Source organism: Bufo gargarizans, chromosome 2 (assembly GCF_014858855.1).
Source record: "Bufo gargarizans isolate SCDJY-AF-19 chromosome 2, ASM1485885v1, whole genome shotgun sequence".
Lineage (NCBI taxonomy): Eukaryota > Metazoa > Chordata > Amphibia > Anura > Bufonidae > Bufo > Bufo gargarizans.
This window is the reverse complement of record NC_058081.1, coordinates 201,076,384-201,098,609: the sequence shown is the minus strand read 5'-3', so window position 1 is coordinate 201,098,609 and position 22,226 is coordinate 201,076,384. Positions and strand designations below refer to the sequence as shown.

The window sequence follows — 22,226 nt, the reverse complement described above, 5'->3', positions numbered from 1 at the left end:
AGGACCTTCTGAAAATAGCCGAGAACGCTCTTTGGCTATTTTTGTCACGCCCATAAAAATGAATGAAGGGCAGCCTAGCATGTGTGGTCCACTCTCCTTCACTTTGTGGGCTCCCTTCTAGAGATAGGTGTGAGTCCCATAGTCCCAAGCGATATTCCACCACTGTATGAGGTGGGCCAACTCCTTTAAAATACACAAGTGCTTCCCAATTTATAATGGTCAGATGTTCAATGGAATGTCAAAGGACTAAGAAAAAACAGATTTACATTGTCCATAAGTCCAACGTTTTCCCTTCAATTTAGCTGTCAGGCAGGAAAAAAGGCATCCGCAAGATTTTGTCCTGTTAATTCCTGGATTGCATTTGTTTTCTCTCTCTATATATATATGGTTTATTATTTTACACATTTACAATTAGCAGTATATTTTAGTATTCATATCTAGCAACGTTTTCTGCAGATCTTGCATTTCATAGCTTTTTAAGTTAACTATATAACTTTGCCGCTATCTTGGTGAAATCCTTCTTCACTAGTACCAGTAATTGAGCTTTTGTTCTATGGTGTAACAGCAGATTGTGTCCTATGTTTTGCTGTAAATTCCGGATTTTCAGGTGATTTGGAAATATTGAGCCCAAATGCTAGACCAGCTGATCTGTGGCACCATTGAGAGCCAGACTAAAGAACTTTTGCTATAAAGGTTATCAACAGATCTGAGACTGAAGTTGAAATCTCACCAGATGCTGTAAATTCTGGAAAGTACAACATATTTATTATAAATAGAGATGAGAAAATTTCAGGTTATGAAATTCGTTCACTCTTTGTTTACTGGTTACCACGGAAAATAACACAATTCTATGACGGAATGCATAACAGAATGCCTTTAGAATAGAAGTCTTTGGGCTGCAAAACGGATCTGTCCCGTTTCCGTTATGCAGGGGAGTCCTGTCTAAAGGCATACCGTTATGCCTTCCGTCATAGAATTGCGTTATAGTCCATAACGCAATTCACCTTTTACCAGTAAATGAATTGTGAACTAATTTCAAAATATGAAATTCGTTCATCTCTAATTATAAATGCAATAGACCAGAACTCCAGATCTGAAAGTATTTATTCAAAAAAGTAGCAATATAAAGAGGTTTTTGCATCAGTATCAAGCATCAACCATACATCTCAAATTTTTCGGTGGAACTGATACCTAGAGTTTTATTTGATTAAAGAGGACACTTGCGTTACATTAATGTCTTTATTATTCACATTTTTGTTGTAGATAACTTATATAGTAACACATTTTCTGCACTGTACAAAACTATATGCATCATAAAGTGGTTGCTTTTTAGTCATTTACTATCCAGAAAATTGTTATAGTAAATGCAGAGTCAGTGTCATCACTTTCAGGGCCCTCTATAAAATATCAGTTTTGTCCCGCAAGCCCACCAGGGTAATACATGTGGGGATTTTATCTACACTACAGGGAAATGAAAAAAGATCACATGGGAAACTTAATGAGATTGAGCTGAGATTGACAAAGTATAAACTTTTAGTGGTGCTTGGTCAATGATCACACAACTAAGGTGGTGCACCCTTAATTTGGGGTTGTGCAGCAGGGTATATGCTGAGGCAGGGTCATATTAATATACAGTGGCATCTCCCCTTGCTGCAATACAGGCTGCCACTCTGGCATGGTAATGGTCACACAGATATCCTCCTGTGTTATGTCATTCTAAACTCTTTCAACTTGGATCTATAGCTTAGTCAAGGTGGTTTTTGGCTGCTGTGCATGGGAGATCCATTGCCCCTTCAGTCCCAGACATTCTCAATGGGAGAGAGATCTGGTGATGGAGCTGGCCAGGGAGCTGCTGGATAACCTGAAAAGCATGTTGCGTAGTGTTTGCAGTCTGTGCCCGAGCAATATCTTGCTGGAACACCACATCTCCTAACTAAGTAAACAAAAAGGCAGGGAACTGATTTTTACTATGTCCTAGACAAAGGCTGGTCAATGTTCCTCTATGAATACCAAATGGTAATGACCATGGTAGCTAATGGTGCGCCACACCATGACACCTGGTGTTGGTCCTGTGTGTCTCTGCACTATGTATGATGGTAGCAGGTGCTCTCTAGCCCTCCTGCAATGTGCCATAAATGGCAAACAATAGTGTTTAGTGATGACAGCAGGTTCTGCCTTGGTACTTATGATGGCTGCATCAGCATTTGCAGGGGAATTGTAGAGTGCCCTCTGCCATCATGCATAGTGTGGAAACACAGGGGTATAATCAAGCACTAACCAGAATGCTGAAGGCCCATCCCCCTTCATGTCAGAGTGGCCACTCGAAGATTGCATAGACAAGGGCAGGTACTCCTTAGAGCACAGCTGAGAGCAGCCTCTGAAAGGGGGAAGGAGTCAATGTGACTCCATAGGAAAGAGCAGAAACTCTGTATAGGGATGGAGTAATTTGGCTGGGCCTCCCAACCCAATGGGCCCCATAGCGACCACATGGTCTGCCTCCAATGTTGGTACGCCACTGATCATCTGTTTGACCTTTATCGTGCCAGAGTGGCAGCCTGTATCACAGCAAGGGGAGATGCCACCGAATAGTGATGAACGGCAGGGGTCATATTCGAATTCGCAATATTTAGCGAATATTTTGTAGAATATTTGCAAATTCGAATATTCGTTATATTCTAAGATTTTTTTTACTCGAAAAATCGGTAAGGTAATGATTGTGTAATATGCAAATTTTCGAAATTCGAATTTTCATAATACTAATTTTTTATTGCGAATTTTTCAACACAACTATTAGACAAAGAAGATTATAGCACTATATTAGCTAAATTGCTCTATATTCGATTTTTTTTGTAGAATATTCGCTATATTGCTATAACTTTGTTTTTTCGAATATTTGTAATATTCTAAAACAAGAATATATATCAATATAGCGAATATTCGAAAAAACGAATATAGAGCAATTTAGCTAATATAGTGCTATAATCTTCTTTGTCTATCAGTTGCAATTTTTTTCTGAAGTTCAAAAAAATTACAACTATAAAAAAAAGATTATAGCACTATATTAGCTAAATTTCCCTATATTAGTTTTTTTTTCAAATATTCGCTATATTGCTATAACTTCGTTTTTTCAAATATTCTAAAACAAGAATATATAGCAATATAGCGAATATTCGGAAAAAAAAACAATATAGAGCAATTTAGCTAATATATAATCTATAATCTTTTTTTTATAGTTGTAATCTGCAATCTGAACTTCAGATGAGAAAAAAATTACAACTATTAGACAAAGAAGATTATAGCAATATATTAGCTAAATTGCTCTATATTAATTTTTTCGAATATTCGCTATATTGCTATATATTCTTGTTTTAGAATATTACGAATATTCAAAAAAATGAAGTTATAGCAATATAGCGAATATTCGAAAAAAAAATCGAATAGAGAGCAATTTAGCTAATATAGTGCTATAATCTTCTTTGTCTAATAGTTGTGTTGAAAAATTTGCAATAAAAAATCCGTATTACGAAAATTTGATTTAGAAAATTTGCAAACAACACTACTCCTAAAGTCAAATATACTGCAGCCTTCTCATTGGCCCACAAGCTAGAAGCAGGGAGGGATCATGTGTACTGATTAAAAAAATAAAATAAATATTCAAAATTACGAATATATATCACTATATTCGAAATATTTGCGATAAAAATTTGAAATTCGAATATTCGTGATCAACACTACCACCGAATATTAATGTGACCTTGCCTCAACGTATACCCTGCTGCAGAACCCTAATTAACCGACTGGGTTGTATAATCATTGACCAAGCACCAGTGTCAGTTTATACTTTGACCATCTCAGTTCAATCGAATTAAGTTTTCCAGGTGTTCTTTCTTAATTTTCTGGTAGTATAAATATAGTAGGACAATGCTAGGAACACTATGACCATAACAATTACAGCTCTTTGTTGCATTTTATTGTATTTATGGTACATCCAGTGAAACAGCCCCCACTTTCAATGCATAGCAGGAATCATTACTGCAGTAATAGGGGGGAGATTTGTCATGAGGAGAAGATTACATTGTATAATTATACCAAATTTATCAAACTTTGCACATTGTCTAATAAATTTGGTCAATCTTTAAAAATAACACTTTTGTCTAGATATTTTACTCCAGTTTTTACACCCATACGGGAAGGAAATTGCAACATTTTTTGCTATTTAACATATGATAAATCAGACATTCGCCTCCTTGCCTAGCTAACCATGGCAAATTCCCCACCCATTTTTGAAAAGTGACAAGAGTAGTATAACGTCACAAGAAGTTGTCAGAGAAAACAAGCGTGTAGGGCTTTATAAACCTCCCCCATGTTTCCACTCCAGAGCTAGAAAATGATGGCTGCAATGTCTTCATTTCTAGAACCAACTTTTTCAGCAGCAGTCTCTCTTTGTCAGTCTCTCTGCCTCTGACCGTCTCCAGCGACCACTCCCTTCTCCTACTCCCTCCCCTCTCCATAGATTTCTGTGTAATCTGATCTTCCAATGGCAGGCAGCCTATCATCACTGTAGATAAATCTGAGCAGTGAATTAAGAGTTATTGAAGAGGAGGGTGGAGCAGGAGGAGGATACATCTCCTAAGGAGGAGACATCATTGTCTGATAATGTATATTACAAAGTTTACATAGTTTACAGTTCCTTTAGCATCAATAAAAAGCATGCACAAATCCAGCAAACAGGTACAATGCAGCAAGGCTGTGGCATCACATGTGAGGAAGGCTTAGCTATTTTACAGTTATTAGATTCTAGGCAAGATCCTTTTCTTCTGTGTCCATGCAGTAACCTCTTATTTATGCACATTTACTGTGTGCACAATTAAAGGCATCTAACTTAAAGAATATTCTTCATGTTTTTAAGGGGGGTTTTCTGGCCTCTTCTTTTTTTACATTGCTTTGTAATGCACTTAGTAGTGGCTATGCGGGTATTGCAGCTTTGTCCCATTCACTTGAGTACCAAGAGTCGTACCTGCACTAATCTGATACTAATGGCCTATTCAAAGGATATAGCATCAATACTGTAGCCCTAGAAAACCCATTTAATACTTCTTTAGTCACGTAACACCAATGGTGGCAAAAATAGTCCAACAGTGCCCAGGATGCAAACCATTACAAATACCCAGAGGAAGAAGCGATCAATTACCATGGCAACATATTTCCAGTCATTTTGGATCTGAAGATAAGGAGAAAATTATGATCAGTATTACTTTTTTACAATGCACACTTGTTTAATGTAAACTTTTGGCCAACTATATTGTGTATATTCTCTTGTTATCCCAAGCAATTTGAATGACCAGGCCTAAAAAGGTCTTAATTAGAGATGAGCGAATTTCATGTTATGAAATTCGTTCACGCTTCATTTGGTGGTAAAAGCAGAATTGCGTTTTGGATTCGTTAGCACAGAGCATAACGCAATTCTATGATTCGTTTGGCAGGCCATAGACTTCTATTATGACCGAATGAATAACGGAATGCCTCTAAACGCATTCCGTTATGCATTCCGTCATAGAATTGCGTTATGGTCTGTGGTAACGGAATCCATAATGCATAATGCAATTCTGCTTTTACCAACAAACAAAGCGTGAACAAATTAAAAAATATGAAATTCGCTCATCTCTAGTCTTAATGAAAAGAATTTTTTTTTGTTTTTTGCCTCTGTGCATTACTACTGTAACGTTTTTAGTTTTTCACTAACATGGCTGTCTGAGGTAAAGCTGTTTGAAGAGGCCGCTGCACTCCATAAGTGCCACAGCCTTTACCTGCACAGTGATGTCACGTTCATTAGTTACATGGCTTAGATGCAGCTCATTCCTACTCAAATGAATGGAGGTGAGATGCAATAGCAAGCACAGCTGCTATCCAGGGGATGATGCTGTTCTTGGTAAGCTGCTACGAGGCCATGGTGCTCAAATAGCTTATCAGCAGGGGTGCTGAGCGTCAGACCCCCACCAGTGAGATACTGATGACCTATCCTGAGGACAGGTCATTAGCATTGAACACGGGGAAAAACCTCTGGCCTCTTACACAGGAACGTATTTTCTTTCCGTGCCGTTCTTTTTTTTTTTTTGCCGGAATGTATATGGAACCATTCATTTCAATGGGTCCGCAAAAAAAACGGAAGGTACTCCGTGTGCATTCCGTTTCCGTATGTCCGTATTTCCGTTCTGAAAAAATAGAACATGTTCCTATTATTGTCCGCATTACGGACAAGGATAGTACTGTTCTATTAGGGGCCAGCTGTTCCGTTCCGTAAAATACGGAACGCACACAGACGTCATCCGTATTTTTTGCGGATCCGTTTTTTGCAGACTGCAAAATACATTCGGTCGTGTACAAGAGGTCTAACTCTGCAAGGTCTTTCTGAACATCCTTGCATAGTTAGCAGTTGCACGAAGATCATACAGCTGCAGGAGTGGGAAATCTCTGACAGCCAGGCTCCTTATGAAGAAGAGATTTTTTTTTTTACCATCCTACCTTCTCTATTGCTGTGTAAACCACACTCAATGAGTGCTGTGTTTACAGATGAAAAGTGGTAATGCCACCTTCTGCTACAATCATGTAATCACTGGGGGCCAGGTAGCTGCATGAGTTGCTGGGTCTTAGCAGACCCAGATCAGTTATGCAGTAGAGCTCAACAGCCTTGTTGCAACCACAGGGGGCTGTATCAACCCTGTAAATGGGGCTAATGTGTCAGGCCCAGTTACAGGAGAAATCAGCAATAAGAAAAAAATTATGTTAAAATGCCGTATGGAGGCATAAAGTGTGACATAAAAATATTATAGAGAACTGGTTAAAGAGTTACAATTATAGAGTGTTTGAAAACTAGAGCAGGCTTTTTTGTGCAGGACGGTGTATATAGGGAAATGTATCATTACAGGACAGGTGTATTAAAATCGAATTTTGTATCATGTTTGCTTAATTGTTAATGTCCAGCTGTCTTATTGCATATAACATAAAGAGATCACATAACTGATTCTCAAGAGCTTTTAAATTGCATCATTTCCCATCATATAATGGGTTATGATTAATGCATTTGTGAATGCATTTTAAAATGGATAAAATGCAGAAGATATTGTTTCCCAGGCTTTCCATTGATTTTTCTCTATGGGTTACTTCTGTTAACCCTGCTCTTCCAACACTTCTATGCACATGGTGATTCTAGTAGGTGAGCAGTGAGCTGGTAATATGCTGAATGTCACTTAACTAGTAGGGTTGTTGGACTTGGACTTTACAACAGTTGCCCACTGTAATAGCAATGCAGTGACTGAATCTTTATTTAAATTTTTTATTCATTTACTGTGCATATACACTCATCATCTGAGCAGATTTTTATCAGAAAGGAACCGTTTAGAGGATGTAAGAGCTCATTTACAGTACATTTGGTGATCACCTCCCTTGTATGAGGATGAGCAATCACTTCTGCCAGCCCTCATCCTCATACAGATTCATTGTTTCTGGAAGAAGATCACTTTTTACACAGCACAATATGCTGTCCCGAAAAGATGACTTAGATGTCCTCATGAAAGATTATATCAACCCTCTGATGAATAAGCATTTTCCTCGTTCATCGGGTGATCTGCGGCACCTTTACATGGGCAGATTATCGGGAACAAGTGTTGGTACTAACATTTGTTCCTGATAATTGGCCCAACAGTTACCCCATGTAAATCTGCCTAAACTTCACCAATTGGGCTTGGATAGAGAAATGGTTCAGATATGCACTGGAAGAGCTATAGTTCTGTCCTTTTATATCTAGAGGCAGAGTTCCATAGCCCAATTGTTGTGTAGATTATCAAGACAGAACCTTAGTATGAACACTCGTTCTTGATCATTGGTCTTTATAAAGGTGCCACAGATCAACCAAAAAAGGAGCAAAATGCTTATTTATCGGGTGAAATCATCATTTGATAGAGCACCTAACTTTTCATTTCTGGGCAGCAGATCGTGGTGTGTAGCCATCACTTGTCCTCATACAGTGAAGGTTATCGCTGCATGTAAATGCACCTTTTTACCTCCCAGACCAGCAGGCAGTTATTGGGACAGAACAGTTCCTTCCCGATAATTGCCTGCTCAGTTGATGCTTGTAAATGCTCTTTTATTCACAAGGCAGGCCTACCTATATGTCAAGGTGTAGTCTGTTCCTATAAGAATGCAAATCTGTAGAGTCAGTATACATTGTGTATATATGAAAACAACTCTCTTACCTCTTTGGATTCATTTTGTATCCTCATGTTCTCTGCAATAAAATGTACATTTTCAATGGCATCTTTTATCTCTGATGATAATATTGAATTTGAAAGAGGATTGTCGACTGATTCCAGGCTGGAGCCACGGGTAAGGTTGCATGCAATTTCGGATGTATATAATCTTTTCATTTGTCCACAAGGACAAGAGTTGTCCTGGCAGAAGAACTGGTCATGACAGCTTCTAATCTCAGAACTGCTGATGCTACTTATGTTGAAGCCGTCACCAATGAAATTAGATTTTACTGCAGTTGCATCTTCTTTCGATGGTCTGGTCATGAACATTATTTTGGGCAGTTTCTCCAGAAAGATTTTCTTTACCCATTGGGGCATTGTGTGCGTTTTAGGAGTTCTGTAGTGCACATTCAGCACAAATACAGTTATAACAATAGAAAGAGTTACAAATATCATTGTAAAAAGTAAATATTCACCGATCAGGGGAATCACCAAGGAGGTTGAAGGAATAATTTCAGTAATAACCAAAAGAAATACAGTTAGTGATAAAAGGACAGACATGCACAACTGGACCTTTTCCCCACAATCTGATGGTAAGTAGAAAACCAAGATCGTTAAGCAGGAAATTAGGAGACAAGGGGTGATGATGTAAATGGTGTAGAACAATGGTAGACGCCTGATGTATAAAGAATAGGTAATATCCTGGTAGATTTCTGTACAGCAGTTGTATTTTATCTCATGCTTGTATCCAGAGGCACTGATAATGACCCACTCACCGCTCTCCCAGAATTCTTTCAGGTTCATCTCCGTGCCAATCATAACCAGATCAATATTTGCTTTATCATATGTCCAGGTGCCAAACTTCATGGTACAGTTCTGATAGTCAAATGGAAAGAATGTTACATCTATCCAGCAGGAGCTCTTGAATATAGCTGGTGGGATCCACATTATTTCTCCTGTGTGTTTTAATATTGCCTTTGCTTTATCATCCACCTGAAAGATTCCATCTGCACTGAAACCATAAAACGTTTCAATCAATGGACATAAGTTACAGATATTTATATATGTCTCGCTATACGTCCTATATATATACTATCGAATCTCTATAGCAGGCATCCTCAAACTGCGGCCCTCCAGCTGTTGCAAAACTACAACTCCCAGCATGCCCGAACAGCCTACAGGTATCAGCCTACAGCAGGGCATTGTGGGAGTTGTAGTTTTACAACAGCTGGAGGGCCGCAGTTTGAGGATGCCTGCTCTATAGTCTAGACACTGTGCAAGAAAATATTGAAGAGGACTCGGCGCTCACACAAGCGCTATGACCCCCTACAAACAGCTGATCAGCGGGGTGCCGAGTGTCAGAACCACATCGATCCGACATTAATGACCTATTCTGAGGAAAGGTCATTAATGTCCTGACACTGCACAACCCCTTTAAAATCTGGCTTTGGTGTCTGAAGAAGAGAAGAACAGGATTATAATGTATTCTAATATATAATATAGTCAGATATACTATCAGATATAATAATCAGATATAATATAATATAATCTGATGAGTCTAATGGCCTGACCAGATTATATGGTAGTCAACGCGGTAGGGAAAGCAAGATAGCCTTTTTCTATAGGCTAAACTAAAGGTAGGCAGGAGAGGCAGCCACCTAGCGCTCATATATTGTTACTGCCATGGCTGTCACTCAATATGGGCTCACTATAAAGGAGCACTAATTGTCAGGTTTGCCTTGGCCACCAGAGTTAACTGTTTGCAAACTACTGCATTTTTCACTTTATAAGACGCACCTGATGATAAGATGCACCTAGGTTTTTGAGGAGGAAAATACGATTTTTTTTTTTTTTGGTGGGCTTTGAACTAATGGTGGTCTGTGGATGACACTATTATGGGAGATCTGTTATGGAGGGGATCTGTGGATGACACACTGATATGGGGGATCGGTTAATGACACTGTTATGGGGATCTGTGGATGACGCACTGTTATGCGGGCATCTGTGGATGACACTGTTATGGGGGATCTGTGGATGACACTGTTATGGGGATCTGTGGGTGACACTGTTATGGGGGATCTGTGGATGACGCACTGTTATGGGGGATCTGTGGATGACGCACTGTTATGGGGGATCTGTGGATGACGCACTGTTATGGGGGATCTGTGGATGACACTGTAAAGGGGCATCTGTGGATGACACTGTTATGGAGGATCTGTTGATGACACTGTTATGGGGAGGATCTGTTGAGGACACTGTTATGGGGGAGATCTATGAATGACACATATATATCATCTTATGCTATATATGTGTCATCCACAGATCCCAACATAACAGTGTCCCTGTGTAAATAGTGACCCCCAATACACCTGGCGCCGCTCACAGCACTCTTCATATCTAAACTGTAGTCATGTTATCCTTAACCTCTCGGTTAGCTTTGTTAAAGTAGAGTAATGGTCTGTAGTAGTACTCACTATCAAACTGCCGTAGCAGGCCTGCCGGCAGCGTAACGTCATTCACTCCGTCTCGAGCCTGCTCCTCCCACTTTATTAATAAAGCAGGCTGAGCAGGCGCGTGACGGAGTGAGTGATGTTACACTGCCGGCCAGCCTGCTACGGTAGTTTGATGCTGAGTACTACCACAGAGGATTGCACTACTTTAACAAAGCAAACCAAGAGGTTAAAGATTAAATGACTACACTTTGCATTTGAAGACTGCTGTGTGCGGGGCCCGGTGTAACAGAGTACAGTGACTGCACCCGCGATCGCAACATCAGTATCGCAACATCAGTTGCCGGCCTCCAGTCCCTCCTCCCTCCCTGCTGATACATCGCAGGCCTGCCAGGCCATCTACAAACAGCTGATCAGCGGCGATGCCAGGAGTCAGACCCCCATCAATCTGATATTTATGACCTGTCCTAAAGATAGGTCATTCATATCCTGACACTGCGCAACCTCTTTAAAGTCTGGCTTTGGTGTCTGAAGAAGAGATGCCATTTTCTGTTGAAAACCATAAAAAATATACGTTTTTTAGTTCCCACTCATAGAACAGGATTATAAAGTACTGTCTTAATTGCAATTCCCTGGTATAATGCAATCTGATGATGCTAATGGCGTGACCAGATTATATGTTAGTCAATGCGATATGAGATAAAACACATATTTGTATTCCCTTTTTAATATAGTATATATCAATTTACAGAATAAATGTTAATGAGAATGAATAATATGTATCCCCATCTGTTAGTGATTTTTTTCCCCAGTTCAGTGATTCATAGCCAGTGTGCCAAAACATTACTATGAATCACAAAGTCAATCTGGATAATAAGAGAAAAAATATTACATTGGTTGAGTTATTGTAACAAAGAATACACGTGAACCATATAGTAATATATTTAAACTATGGGGGTCATTTATCAAACTGGTGTAAAGTAGAACTGGATAAATAGCAACCAATCAGATTCATCCTTTAATTTTCCAAAGGAGCTGTGAAAAATTAAAGGTGGAATCTGATTGATTGGGTCTTATGGGCAACTAAGCCAGTCGTACTTTACTCCAGTTTGATAAATAACCCCATATACAGTTAGGTCCATATATATTTGGACACTGACACAAATTTTGTTTTTATTACCTGTTTACTAAAACATATTCAAGTTATAGTTATATAATGGACATAGACATAAAGTCTAGACGTTTAGCTTTCATCAAAATTGGATGAAGGGCTTAGGAGTTTCAGCTCCTTTACATGTGGCATCCTGTTTTTAAAGGAACCAAAAGTAATTGGACAATTGACTCAAAGGTTGTTTCATGGGCAGGTGTGGGCAATTCTTTCTTTATTTCGTTCTTAGTTAAGCACAGAAAAAGCCTGGAGTTGATTTGAGGTTTCGTGCTTGCATTTTGAAGTTTTTGCTGAGAAGCAAACATGCGGTCAAAGGAGCTCTCCATACAGGTGAAACACTATTAGGAGTGGCAAAATCTACAGTTTGGTACATCCTGAGAAAGAAAGAAAGCACTGGTGACTTCAACAATGCAAAAAGACCTGGATGCCCATTGAAGACAACAGTGGTGGATGATCACAGAATAATTACCATGGGGAAGAGAAACCACTTCACAACAGCCAACCAAGTGAAACACTCTCCAGGATATAGGTGTATCAATATCCAAATCTACCATAAAGAGAAAACTGCATGAAAGTAAATGCAGCGGGTTCACTGCACAGTGCAAGCCACTCATAAGCCTCAAGCATAAGAAGGCTAGATTGGACTTTGCTAAAAAAAAAAAAAAAAAAAAAAAAATCCAGCACACTTCTGGAAGAACATTCTTTGGACAGATGAAACCAAGATCAACGTCTACCAGAATGATGGAAAGAGAAAGGTATGGTGAAGGCATGGTACAGCTCATGATCCAAAGCATACCACATCATCTGTAAAGCACGGCTGAGGCAGTGTGATGGCTTGGGCATGCATGGCTGCCAGTGGCACTGGGTCCCTAGTGTTTATTGATTATCTGACACAGGACAGAAGCAGCCGGATGAATTCTGGGGTTTTCAGAGACATACTGTGTGCTCAAATCCAGCCAAATGCAGCCAAACTGATTGGTCGGCGTCTCATAATACAGATGGACAATGACCCAAAACATAAACCCAGGAGTTTATATAGCAAAGAAGTGAAATATTCTTGAATGGCAAAGTCAATCACCTGATCTGAACCTAATAGAGCATGCATTTCACTTGTTAAAGACTAAACTTCAGACAGAAAGGCCCAGAAACAAACAGCAACTGAAAACCACTGCAGTAAAGGCCTGGCAGAGCATTAAAGGGAACCTGTCATGTGGATATTTGATTATAATCTAACTAATTATATACAATCATTAACTACTAAAAAGTGCCTTAGATGTATTCACTTACTGGTGTGACAGATGATTACCTCATAATATACACACAAAGATGCCGCATGCTAATGAGCTTATTTGAGTCCAGCGTGATGTCAGTGAGTCCCGTGTATATTTTTTTTTTTTTTTTTTGCTTTCAAAAAATTTATTGGGCAAAATACAAAACATTTACAATAAATAAGATTTTTACAATCTCTCAATTCTTAGTGACCCAACTAGTTATATATAAACATAAATATATTCAACTCGTCTTTTCATAGCATTTAGAAACCCCTCCCCTCCCTCCCCCCCAGTTTGTGGTGCGTCAAAGTAGGAGCCCTAAATATGAAACAACCTGACCTCAGCTAATCAACCCTCCAACCATCCCATATCCTACTCCACTGGTACTCAGTTTCCCTCCGTTTATATATAATTTTCTCATAGTTCTTTACCTTATCGGTTAAGTTTATCCATGTGTTTATATCTGGAGTCCAGCGTATATTTAATTCAGAGCTATAGCCACTCCCCTGCCCACCTGCTGCTGATTCATATGGAAAAAAACTGTCAATCAGCAGCAGGTAGGCGGGGAGAGTCAGGAGCTCATGAATATTCAGGACTCATCATTAGGAGCTGGAGCTTTTCAATACAAGATGTTGGCAGATTGACTTGGTCAATTAAAGAAAGTGACCCAGCATTTTGCTAAGAGAATCAGTCACTTATTTATGTTGCCCTTAGTTAGGACACCATAAAACTGGTGACAGGTTCCCTTTAAACACTGCGTCTGGTGATGTCCATGAGTTCAAGACTTCAGGCAGTCATTGCCAACAAAGGGGTTTCAACCAAGTATTAGAAATTAATATTTTATTTACAATCATTTAATTTGTCCAATTACTTTTGAGCCCCCGAAATGAAGGGATTGAGTTTAAAAAATGCTTTAGTTCATGGATGTCAAACTCATGGCCCTCCAGATGTTGCAAAACTACAACTCCCATCATTCCCTGATAGCTGTAGTATGCCCAGGCATGATGGGAGTTGTAGTTTTGCAACAGCTGGAGGGCCACGAGTTTGACATCCCTGCTTTAGTTCCTCACATTTTTATGCAATCATTTTGTTCAAACCACCGAATTAAAGCTGAAAGTCTGAACTTCAACTGCATCTGAATAGTTTTGTTCAAAATCCATTATGGTAATGTAAAGAACAAAAATTAGAAAAATGTTGTCTCTGTCCCAACATATATGGACCTAACTGTATGTGTAGTTTTTGGCATTTATTAACGTTAGTGCAAGAAGACACTGTCATGACCTGTCACAAAATTGCCAGAGGTAGGACATTGTAGTACAGTTTGGGGTGGGGTAGCTTTCTAATAGGACATCATTCAGAAGACTATAACATATGTTGCACTAATTGATGACATATGCACTTTATGAGCTTTGATTCCTAGCATAGATAGGCACTACATAAATATTGTATTACATCTTTACAGCTATCAAGAAATACATTTCCCATCCTTTCTTCATTACTGTGCATGATCTGGTTTTCAATAAATAAATCTAATTGAAACCACTCAAGTATAATGTATAAGGATGGAGAGTAATTACTTGTTATAGAGAACTATGTCTGGTTTCCAGAGCTGTGCAGAAGGAACTCGAATAAATTCAATTTCTCCGTACTGTTTTGGATCCCATTTCAGCTTGTAATCGTTCCATATCTGTGAAAAATATGAAAAACTGTTAGGTCATTTGGTTGAAAAAAAGGGAATTTACTTCATTTCCTTTGGATAAGCGTTCTATTAGATTAAGGGTTCATTTATAACTTTGGAATACGGTTTTGTGGTGTGAAAATTGGGATTGGATCCAGTCGTGTGAAAGCAGGGAAGCCTTTTTCTATAGGCAGAACTCAAGGTAGGCAGGAGAGGCAGCCACCTAGCGCCCATACTTTGCTACAGCCATGGCTGGCACTTCTATGGGGGTGTAAGATCCTCACCTGTCTCGCACTCCGGTGTGACCAAAAAGGGTCCTCGTGGAGCTGCGGGACAGGTTACGTGTGTCTCCAATGATACACCAGCTCCCACCCCTTTGCGAACTGATGCGGGGTTGCGTTCGCATGTGCGCCGGAGGGGAAGACTGCATGGCTTTCAGGGACAGCTTGTCCGGCCTAGTGGCAGTGCGCTGCGGCCGAGCCTGTCTCCGGTGCCTGTTGCGGATTCCATTCCGGTGTCCATGTCGAAGCGCTCGCGCACTCTCGCAGAGCCTGTCGTGCATCCGCATTTACGTTCGAAAACGGGTTCGCAAGGGTATACGTGGTCACGTGTACGCGCTTCTTATGCGCTTCTCCGATAAACAAAGGGAATAGCACCTGGCCGCAAGTTCAAAGCAGATTAGGGGGCCGGCATTGGTCTTATTGACTAAAGGCCGACAAAAGCCTTGTACACAGGTGTAGGGCAGGATCATGACCTATGGGGAGGGGACACTTGGCGCCCTGGGATTTGTTAGCAGGCATATAAAAGGTGGCCTCCCAGGTCGGTCAGTGCCCACTGTTATCCTTCCTTATCCGGATGCAGGTCAGTACTGCTAGCTACTGACTAAAGTTTGCTGGGACTCCATCTGTTCCAATGGGACCCAGGACCCAGGACTTTCCGCGACGCATCCGTTTACCTGGCAAGTTGCACAGAGACTTATGCACGGATCGGGACAACTCCTGGCTTTCCTTTGTTTTTGGTTTGCCTGATATTTGCCCAGTAAGGTTTATCTGGACTTTGTTTATTTTGTTAATAAACCCCTTTGACTTCACCCTCACTGGTCTGTTTCATTGGTGCCTTGCATTACAGGGGGTATTGTAGCTGCACTGGCAGAGCTGACACTCTTATTATGGGGTACTCAGGTTGGCACTATGGGCTCACTATGAATTTGTCAGGTTTGCCTTGGCCACCAGAGTTAATTGTTTGCAAATTAAGATTTCTATGTTCCAGGCCATTAGTACAAAAAGACAGCTGTCGATCCCAGCAGAAAGTGTGTCCTTGCAATCGCCCTGATATCCAGATGATGGGAAATATGTTGCTACGAGGAGAAACACTATAGCCCAGAGTTACTAATGCACAATTTGGGTACAGTTTGGCACAACTAGGGTTTCTACACATTTTTCGACTTGCTCAAAAATGGGGCAATGCTTATCCAAAAGTACTTATGACAAAAGGAGGGGGGGGGTGTATATTGTTAACAAAATTGAACCCAATTCTGATTTAACATTTTGTCTGAAAGTAAGCCAACCAATGATTGATATAGAATTAGAGTAAAGTGTCTGTCCCTGCACCACATTCATCATCCGGCCTGAGCCCCTATGATAAATCTGGTGCAGGTCTAGACAGCCTGTCTAAGGTTACACCATCTATAGGATTAGTAAATCTGGGCCTGTGTGTTCCTATTATTCCACTCAGTGTCAATCACATCTAGCCACTGGTTGGAAATGTCCTGTAGTGATCGCTGTTAATTCGTGATAATGGCTATAATTGTAGCCACCAAAAACTAGTTCATCCAGAATTTTGCATAAATGCACCATTATTATAATTTTTTTTGTCAAAGAAGTAACATTGTGATTAGGCTATATATAAATAAGTAATCAGTATAGGAATGTATGGCTTCCCAATATTCACTTCTATCAATGTTATAAAATCGATCCTTCACATACTTGAAAACCTACACAATCAAAATATATAGGGGTAAATGAAACGCGCTTTGGATCCAAGATCCAAAGTCAATTTGATTCCCAACTTCGTTTTAATGCTGTATGGAGACAGATCTCCATACAGCATTAAACGAAGTTAGGGAACGAATCAACTTCGGATCTTGAATCCGGAACGCAATTCGCTCACCCCTTAAAAATAATTATCACAAGTCAGATGGTTGTACAATATTGTAGTATAAATTGAGCCCTTGGCTTGTGACATGCAAAAAGGTATTTCTGTTCATGACTTTCTCCTGTAGAGGGAGCCCTAGCACTGGATAGAATCAGAGGTCTCGGGCAAGCTTTCTGCTTTCATAAATTGGCTTCACATTCCAGAAATGGAAGATGCTGAAAGATCATTTTCTTTTATTAAATATAAAGATTCGGATACATGTATTTTGAATTGCATTTGACATTATTCAGGAATAAAAATATTTCTGATATGCGCTACCATTTTATGAGCACTTCAAATTTACTATACTGTTTTGGAAAGACATAATGTATCAAAAAGTGTATCTATGGAAATATACATGCTACAACTGGACATTCTATTAATATGAAAGACAGTAGGAGCATGTTAATGTAAAAATATTATCAAATGCTAGTCGTTTATATGCTCAGTAAGTAGTTTCTTTATAGCTTTAGCTTTAGGCTTGGTTTATATCTGCGGCGGAGGTTCTAGCAAAAAAAAAAAAGGACAAAATATCACTGCGCCCATACTGAAAACACAACAGTTCCCATTATTGTCATGAAATCCATCAGGCGCCATTGATGTCCGGCATAAGCCAGATCCAGCCTTCCGTTTCTGAATAGAAAAAAGGAATTTCTTCGCTGATTTGATTCTAGCGTTAAGCAGAAACATTATTTTGTGTTTTGGAGAAAACAAAGACAGTACTTGAGAAATGTGAACAAACAATGTTGTCTGGTAGCCAAAAGAGATGTCTATGGTCATAGATATGGTAAAACCATGTGCAAACAGCCTGTCCGGCAGCACATACAAACCACCCTCCTCCATATATTCCATAGCCACATTGACCATGTGTGCCTCCATATGGTGCCTGCCCCCCATTCTCCCCTAGAAGCAAAATGTATCAAAGTGGCCCAGATGGAATAACACATCAGGCCAATCTCACTAGGCAGTTTCCTTTTTCTTTAGCCACTTTATGTTTTACATCAATATTTTAACCCAAAAAAAACTTGTTTGACTCATTTTACCCATCTTAGTCTTACCCAATTTTTCTAGACATTTTTCAAAATTGTTGAAGAACATGCAAAAAGTGACTAAAAAACTCAAGAGGTCTTCCAGAGTTTTACACCACAATTCCTGTCAAAATTCTGAAACATTTTGCTTAGTAAATGATCTCTTTAGTTGTTAAATTGGATCTCATTCTGATCTTATCTTTCAGTAGCTCAGCCATAACACATCCCAAGAGTGCTTGTTGTGGTCTGCAACCACCAATAATGGTAGTCAAATGGTACTCTGCAAAATGTGAGTTAACATCAGCAATGTGTTGAAATCTAAAGTGTATGTGGGATACTCCATTATGTAATAATCTTTGTTATAGATACTTACATGTTTCAGCCAAAGGTTGGTTTCCATAATCTGATTAACTTCGTCCTACAAATATGCACACAGAAAGCCAGTTACCAATGGTCCAGTAAGAATATCTATATACATCCTACTATTTCTTATTAAAATTATACAAATCAGAAATCACTTTTACATGGGTATTGTCAGACCCCACTGTGTTGTAAAATATGCATTATGGCATGGTTACATACAGAGATGAGCAAAATTTCATACGGCCCAATCAGTTGACCAATTCAATTAGAGTCTGAATTGATTATACCCCAATTCAAAGTGCTCTAATTGGCCTAAAAATTTGTGTATGACACTCTAAGGTCTCCTAGAACTCATAGGATTTTTTTTTTGTCTCTAGTCTCTCACTTTTTGGAAAAATCAGGTTTTTTTTCTCTCTCTCTCTCTCTCTCTCTCTCTCTCTCCAAAATTCGCCCAAAACAAATCACCAAACATTTGGATTTTAATCCACCTCAAATTTTTATAAAATGTGAGTTGAATCAGATTTGTTTACAATCGATTTGCTCATCTCTAGTTACATGTCAGTGGTTAGTGCCTCTTAATTTGCTTATTCCCAGGGCACTGCTTTCTTACATGACTGCAAGCAAAGCAGTTGCTTTCCTGGCCTTTCTTTAGAGATTTGATTTTTTTATGCCTTATAACGCACATAAATCATTAGCGGAATCTGCTCACAGATTCTGCTGTCAGGAGGAAACTAACACTCATGGGGAATATTCCCAGGGCAATTTGATTTGGCTACAGTTCCAGATTTCCAACTAAACAGAACATAAATGTCAACGTCTAATATATTATTGGTTAGATTAACACAATATTCTGCGCAGCCACATTTTGTTCTCTTGATGCCATTAGGCCACAACTGTAATACATTTCTAACTAACCCGAGCCTCGCTGTTAACAGTAGTAAAAATGCTGTACAAAGCTGCAAATTGCACTAGGAGTAAGAAAGTAAGAACTGCTGTTTGTATGCTGGTTGATTTATTTTGTAAGGTGGCCATAAACATGACCATGATTAAAGGGTTAAATATAGTATATTGCCAAGGCATCTATGGGGGCATGCAAAGGTTTTAAATAAAACCTTTTTTTTTATACCTAATTTATTGAATTTTCCTGAAAATTATTCTCAGTTACTAATTGTTATTGGGGTCTACTGATACATAGCATATATGTGTATAGTTATCCCTTGAAAGGGTGTCTGTCACCTCCAAAAAATAGTTCCAAAGTAAGCATACCACTATGCACCGATAGGTGCCCTGACATATAAGCATACCTATTTTTGTGAAAATCTGGTCATCTAATCCTGAGAAGTGCTTCTTTTTATTTTTATACAAATAATGTTTTTGGTGCACAGTGGGTGAGGCCGCTCCATTCTGTGCACCTGGCTTCTCCGTGCATTATCACTACCGGCTTTGAAATCTCAGGGGAAAATGCTGAGCGGCATTATGGGCAGAGTGATGGTGCACCAAATAAAGTGTCCCCACCCGTGTTTTCCAAAAACCGCAGCTGCATAAAAATAAAATGCATTTCTCAGGATTAGAGAACCGAATTTTCACAACAAAGGTATGGTTATGTTTCACTTACCCTAAAGAGCAGTATGTTTGAATTTTGGAGGTAAGAGCCTTCCTTTAAAGGGATTCTGTCACCTCGTTTTAGCCCATAGAGATACGACATGCACGGCTAGATCACCGCTAGCATGTTCGCAATATACCTGTCCCATAGGGCTGTGTGCTTATATTGTGTTTAAAAAAGGATTTTATAGATATGTAAATGACCCTGGTAAGGTGCCCAAGGGGCTGTACTAACCGTTCTGGAGCCCAGCTACGCCCCCTGTGAAGGAGCCTAGCACCGCCTGCGTACTCCGAATCTCCTACTTTCTTCACAGTTAGATTGCCGTAATCTCGCGATGCTCGAGCTCGCTCATGCGCAGTGCCGGTATAGTGTTCCTTTCCTGTGCTGGCATCAGCCTCAGGGAAGGAACTGCACATCGCGAGATTACGGCAATCTAACTGTAAAGAAAGGAGGAGATTTGGAGGACGCAGGCGGTGCTGGGCTCCTTCACAGGGGGGGCGTGGCTGGGCTCCAAGAAGGTTAGTACAGCCCATCGGGCTCCTTACCAGACTCATTTACATATATATAAAATCATTTTATAAAACACAATAAAAGGCCACAGCTTTATGGGACCGGTATATTGTGGACATGCTAGCGGCGATCTAGCCGTGCATGTCCGCTTCTCTATTGGGTAAAAAGAGGTGACAGAATATCTTTAAGTAAAAATGTGATTGCTGATCAGTGAACATAATGTGTGCCAGTGCAGATGCACCTGGTAGTTGCCTGGCAATCAAATAAATGTGTTTCTTTGCCTTTTTTTATGAATCCACATAGTAGGTTGTTCAATGGGACAAAATAAAGGTGAAGTCCACTCAAATCCTATTATTTTGTAGGTTTTCACACTTTAATGGTCCCTCAGCCTGCTTGTAAAGCGTTAGTCTTCTGAAGTACTGAATTGCTTATAAATCTCAGATACCTGCTAATTATCTCTTCAGTAATTATCTATAATATATAATGATATATGTGTGATCATCATTTTTATTATGGTCAAGGCAATGGTTAAATCTTTTAACAGCAGATGTGTTATGCTGTAAAGTATACAGCAGCACAACTATATAAAAAGGCCAAAATGGGAAATAATTCAACGACAATAGATAATAAATTAGCAACAGTCAATACCATCACAAGTCTTACCACTTTAACAAGCTGTGACAATGACACTTCAAACTGTACAGTTACAGGATCAGACACATTCTCCACTGGTCGGATGTATGGATTGTAGCTTTCAAATAAGGTTTTATAGAGTTTGTGTTCTGCATTGAAGCAAAAGCACTCTAGAAGTGAAATATTGGACATCATTATTAAGAGTACATACTAAACCTGACATTTAATATATTGTTTAATGTATATATAATGCAGCTTTCGCAGATTCAATTTCGTATTTAAATGACATTACAATATTAAAAGGGTTTTCCAGATATTGAGGACACTTTGTCAGGATAGATCATCAATATCAGATTGGTAAGGACCTGACACTTGGCATCCCCACTTTCCAGCTAATTTCGGCATCCACAAAATGGATGGAGCCAGAACCAGCAGGTTTAGTCCAGTTGCATTAAGTCTGAAATGGACGTCCACGTGAACAATTGTAAGTTATGAACAATCTTTCATGTGGCCATTCACTCCCAACAATTGCCCAATGTACTGTGTTTGTTTGTTTCACCTAAAAACCATAACCATAGTTGGCGGTCGTGGTAAATGTAATTGCAGCTTGTAGACAAGTGATTGGCTCTTGTAACAATGATCCTTCCCACCAGTCTTTAAGGAAACCCTTCCTCGTCTCTTGAACGGAAGCAGCAATGCCACAGCTAAAACCCACCAAGCATGTACCCACACATATACAGGACACACATGAAGGACACACCTTCATCTATAAAAAGGCTATAAAGAGGAACAGACATTGAGATGAAAAACATCAGGGATCGCAAGGCTCAGTATGGACATATAGGCAGATGGGGGGTTCCTTCCAACCACTGTCTTAAATCTATGCAATCAATGTTTTGATGGAAATGACAATTATTAAAATCATTGGTTATTGGTTGGTGTTGGTGTAAATAATAGGTCTCCTCCGGGGAACCATGCCTCTTCTCTCTCAAGGCTCTTGCTTCATGTTACCTGGTTGGTAGGAAGTATGGTTCTGTTAGGCCTCAGTTACATCCTGCTAACAAATAACTTATTATTAAAAAG

At 39.5% G+C, this 22,226-nt stretch overlaps 1 protein-coding gene across 1 annotated transcript; it reads right to left on the bottom strand.

Moving 5' to 3' along the window:
- Positions 1-5,098: 5,098 nt before the first annotated feature.
- LOC122929732 (neuronal acetylcholine receptor subunit alpha-3-like) lies at positions 5,099-21,347 on the bottom strand. The gene is made up of 5 exons (XM_044283401.1): positions 21,174-21,347; positions 18,408-18,452; positions 14,713-14,822; positions 8,253-9,258; positions 5,099-5,221 (listed from the first exon to the last, which is right to left on the bottom strand). The coding sequence occupies exons 1-5, from the start codon at positions 21,336-21,338 to the stop codon at positions 5,099-5,101; spliced, it is 1,449 nt and encodes a 482-aa protein (XP_044139336.1). The 5' UTR covers positions 21,339-21,347.
- Between the last annotated feature and the right edge of the window lie 879 nt (positions 21,348-22,226).

What these genes read in the sequence shown, in the direction of transcription:
- LOC122929732 (XM_044283401.1), bottom strand. Translation starts at nt 21,338, where the DNA reads ATGATGTCCAATATTTCACTTCTAGAGTGCTTTTGCTTCAATGCAGAA. An exon ending in CCAACCTTTGGCTGAAACAT is followed by an intron (nt 14,823 to 18,407) that starts GTAAGTATCTAT and finishes TATTTTTCACAG; the next exon opens with ATATGGAACGATTACAAGCT. An exon ending in TACAAAATGAATCCAAAGAG is followed by an intron (nt 5,222 to 8,252) that starts GTAAGAGAGTTG and finishes CCTTATCTTCAG; the next exon opens with ATCCAAAATGACTGGAAATA.